Genomic DNA, 2,660 nt, shown 5'->3' on the forward strand with positions numbered 1-2,660 from the left:
AGCGGCGGCGGCGGCGGCGGCGGCGGCGAACCGTCGGCTGCGCGGGCGGCAGCGACCGTAGCGAATGCTGCAGACACGGTGAGCAGCTGCAGCGTGGCGCGCAAGTCGGCGTCGAGCTGTGTGGCGGCCGGCGCCGCGTCGGCGCCGCCCCACCAACTCGTCTCTCCGCTCTCTGCGACGGCTGCAGCCGCGGGGGAGCGGGGCGAAGCGAGCGAGAGCATGTCGTACATGTCAGCGGTCGCGTCCAGCGTGCAGCGCAGCAGCGGCTCCGCGGCGCCCTCCGGCGGCTCACTCACCCAAAAGGCCTCCCGAGGCGCCTCCTCCCCCGCCGCCTCCTCGTCCACCGATGGCACGTCAGCGGCGGGCTCCTCCGAGGGCGGCTCCTCCGAAGGCGGCTCAGGGAGCCCCGACGCGCCGGGTGTCGCAGGCCGCTCGCCGTCGCTCGGGGAGGCGGCGGCGACGCCGCCGTCCGCCTCCACGGCCCGTGCCGACGGACTGCTGGCCGTGGCGACCCCAGGCGAAGAAGAGACCTCCGAGCTGTCGACCTCCATCACCTCTGGCGGCGCGTCGCCGTCGATCACGCTGCCCTCGACGACGCGCTACAGTGTCAGGCGGCGAAAGTCAGCGCTCTCCTCTCCACTACTCGCCTACCGCTGCGGACGTGTGTGAAAGCGCCGGTGACTCGTCCTCGTCGTCGTCGACGCACCGCTTCCGAAGCCGGAGCCGCTTCCCCCTTGCGCGCACTCTGGTCATGGCCGCCTCTTCGTCCTCCTCCTCCGGCCCCGCCTCCTCTCGGCCCGCCTCCGCGCCGCCCGCCTCCGGCTCCGATGCTCCGGGCTGCAGTCCTGCCGGCCGCACCTGCAGTCCTGCCGGCCGCACCTCGCCGAAGCAGAGCTCGTTGACGAGGGGCGCCACCGCCACCGTGGCCGCGCCCTCCGCCACCGCGACCGCCACCGGGGCCGCGCCCTCCGCTGCGAGCAGCACTCCGCCAAGGGCCGCGTCGAGGAGACGCAGAGGGTGCTCGAGCAGCGGCGAGCGGCCGAGCAGCTCGACGCATCCGACCAACGCCCCGACCTGCAGCTGAAGCAGAGACGCCGCCAGCGATCCCGCCGCGTCGCCCTCCGCATCGCCGCCGCCGCCCTCGCGCTGCGCAGCGACGCGCAACGCCGTCGCGCGCAGCACGGCGTCGGCGAGCGGCGCGCCGCAACACGCAGACTCGAGCCCGAGAACGCGCTCGACGCGCGGCGCGCCGGCGTCGTCGGCCCAGCACTGCAGCGTGGTCACCGTGCGCCGGACGTCGCCGCCAAAGTGATCGACCAGCTCCAGCAAGCTCCTGCTGCTGCTCGGCGGCACCTCGGCCGCCGGGGCCGCCGGGGGCGCGCCCCGCAGGCAGAGGGCGGCGGCGAGGGGCAGCAGCTGGGCCGACGACGGCCGCTCCCACCGGAGGCGCGGCGAGCTGCCCAGCAGCGCCTCGAGCTCGGCCGAGAGCTCGTTGCATGTCGCAACCATCGGGCACTTGCTCTCGCGCGCGAGCCGGCGCAGTGCGGCGTAGAAGCCGGCGTCGTCCTCGAAGACCACGTCTACCTCCTCGAAGAGGACGAGCGTCACAACACCCTCGCCGCACCGCGCCTGCGCGGCCGCCTCGCCCCGCTTCCCCTCGGCGTCGGCCTTCTTCTTCTTCTTCTGCCTCCCCAGCAGAGGCTCCGCCGCGGCAGCCGCCGGGGCAGCCGGTGCCGCGGCCGGACCCTTCTTCGCAAAGAAGGCTCCGATCCCACCCTTGGCAGCGGCACCGCCCTTGGCCGGCGGCTGCGCAGCGGCGCCCCCCTTCTGCGACTTCGGCTTCGGCTTGCGGTCGCCGCCGCCGCTGCCCCCCAGCAAGGGTGCAGCGTCCCCCGTGGCCGATGTCGCGCCCGACCACGTGGAGAGCTCGCGCGACTGCGTCGCCTCTGCAAACTTGGAGAGGACGAGCCGGCCCGACCGGACGCTCGACGGATTCACCTCGATGACCTGCGCGCGCGCGGGCGGGGGGGGGGGGGGGGGGAATCTTGCCTCAATGGCAAACGGAAGAACCGGGGGGGGGGGGGGGGGCAACAATTCCCCTGGTTGCCGAGTTCCCCAGGGCACCAAAAAACGGGGGGGTTTTTTTCGGGGCCCCTTGGCCCCCCAAAAAACAAAAGGGTCCCCCCCCCGGGGGTTTCCCCCTCAATTTCCCCCCCGGGGTCCCTTCCCCTGGAAACAAAAAAAAAGGGAGGGGGGTTGAAAGGAAAAAGGGGTCCCCCCCTCCCCCCCGGAAGGAACCAATCCAAAACCAAATCCTCCTTTGGCCGGGGGGGGGGGGGGAACCCTTGGGGGGAAACCCCCCCTTGGGGGGGGCCCCCCCCCTCCCCCAAAAAAAACCAATTGGGCAACCCCGTGGGCAATTTCCCAACCCCCCCCAAATTGCCCCAAAACCCAAAAAAATTAATGGGGCGAAAACCCCCCCACCAAAAGCTCCCGTCCCCCCCGGTTTGGCCCCCCCCCCCCTTGGGCTTTAAAAAACCGCCCCACGGGGCCGGGGGCTCCCCCCCAACCCCCGCCGGGGTTTCCGCCTAAAAGGAACCCCCCCCGGGTACCCCCCCCAAAAGTGGGGGAACCCCCTCCAAAAAGCCAATTTGGGCCCG

The 2,660-nt window shown here is 72.4% G+C and overlaps 1 protein-coding gene across 1 annotated transcript in view; it reads right to left on the minus strand.

Annotated features, from left to right (window-relative positions):
* Positions 1-56: 56 nt before the first annotated feature.
* Positions 57-2,660, minus strand: part of EMIHUDRAFT_118296 (hypothetical protein) — a gene marked incomplete at both ends in the record, with an annotated part of 3,876 nt that continues 1,272 nt past the window's right edge. The window contains 2 exons of the mRNA XM_005771065.1: positions 57-599; positions 745-2,007. Coding sequence (XP_005771122.1) covers positions 57-599; positions 745-2,007 — 1,806 coding nt within the window. The remainder of the gene's footprint in view (positions 600-744; positions 2,008-2,660) is intronic.

Source organism: Emiliania huxleyi (genome assembly GCF_000372725.1).
Source record: "Emiliania huxleyi CCMP1516 unplaced genomic scaffold EMIHUscaffold_391, whole genome shotgun sequence".
NCBI classification, from domain to species: Eukaryota; Haptophyta; order Isochrysidales; family Noelaerhabdaceae; genus Emiliania; species Emiliania huxleyi.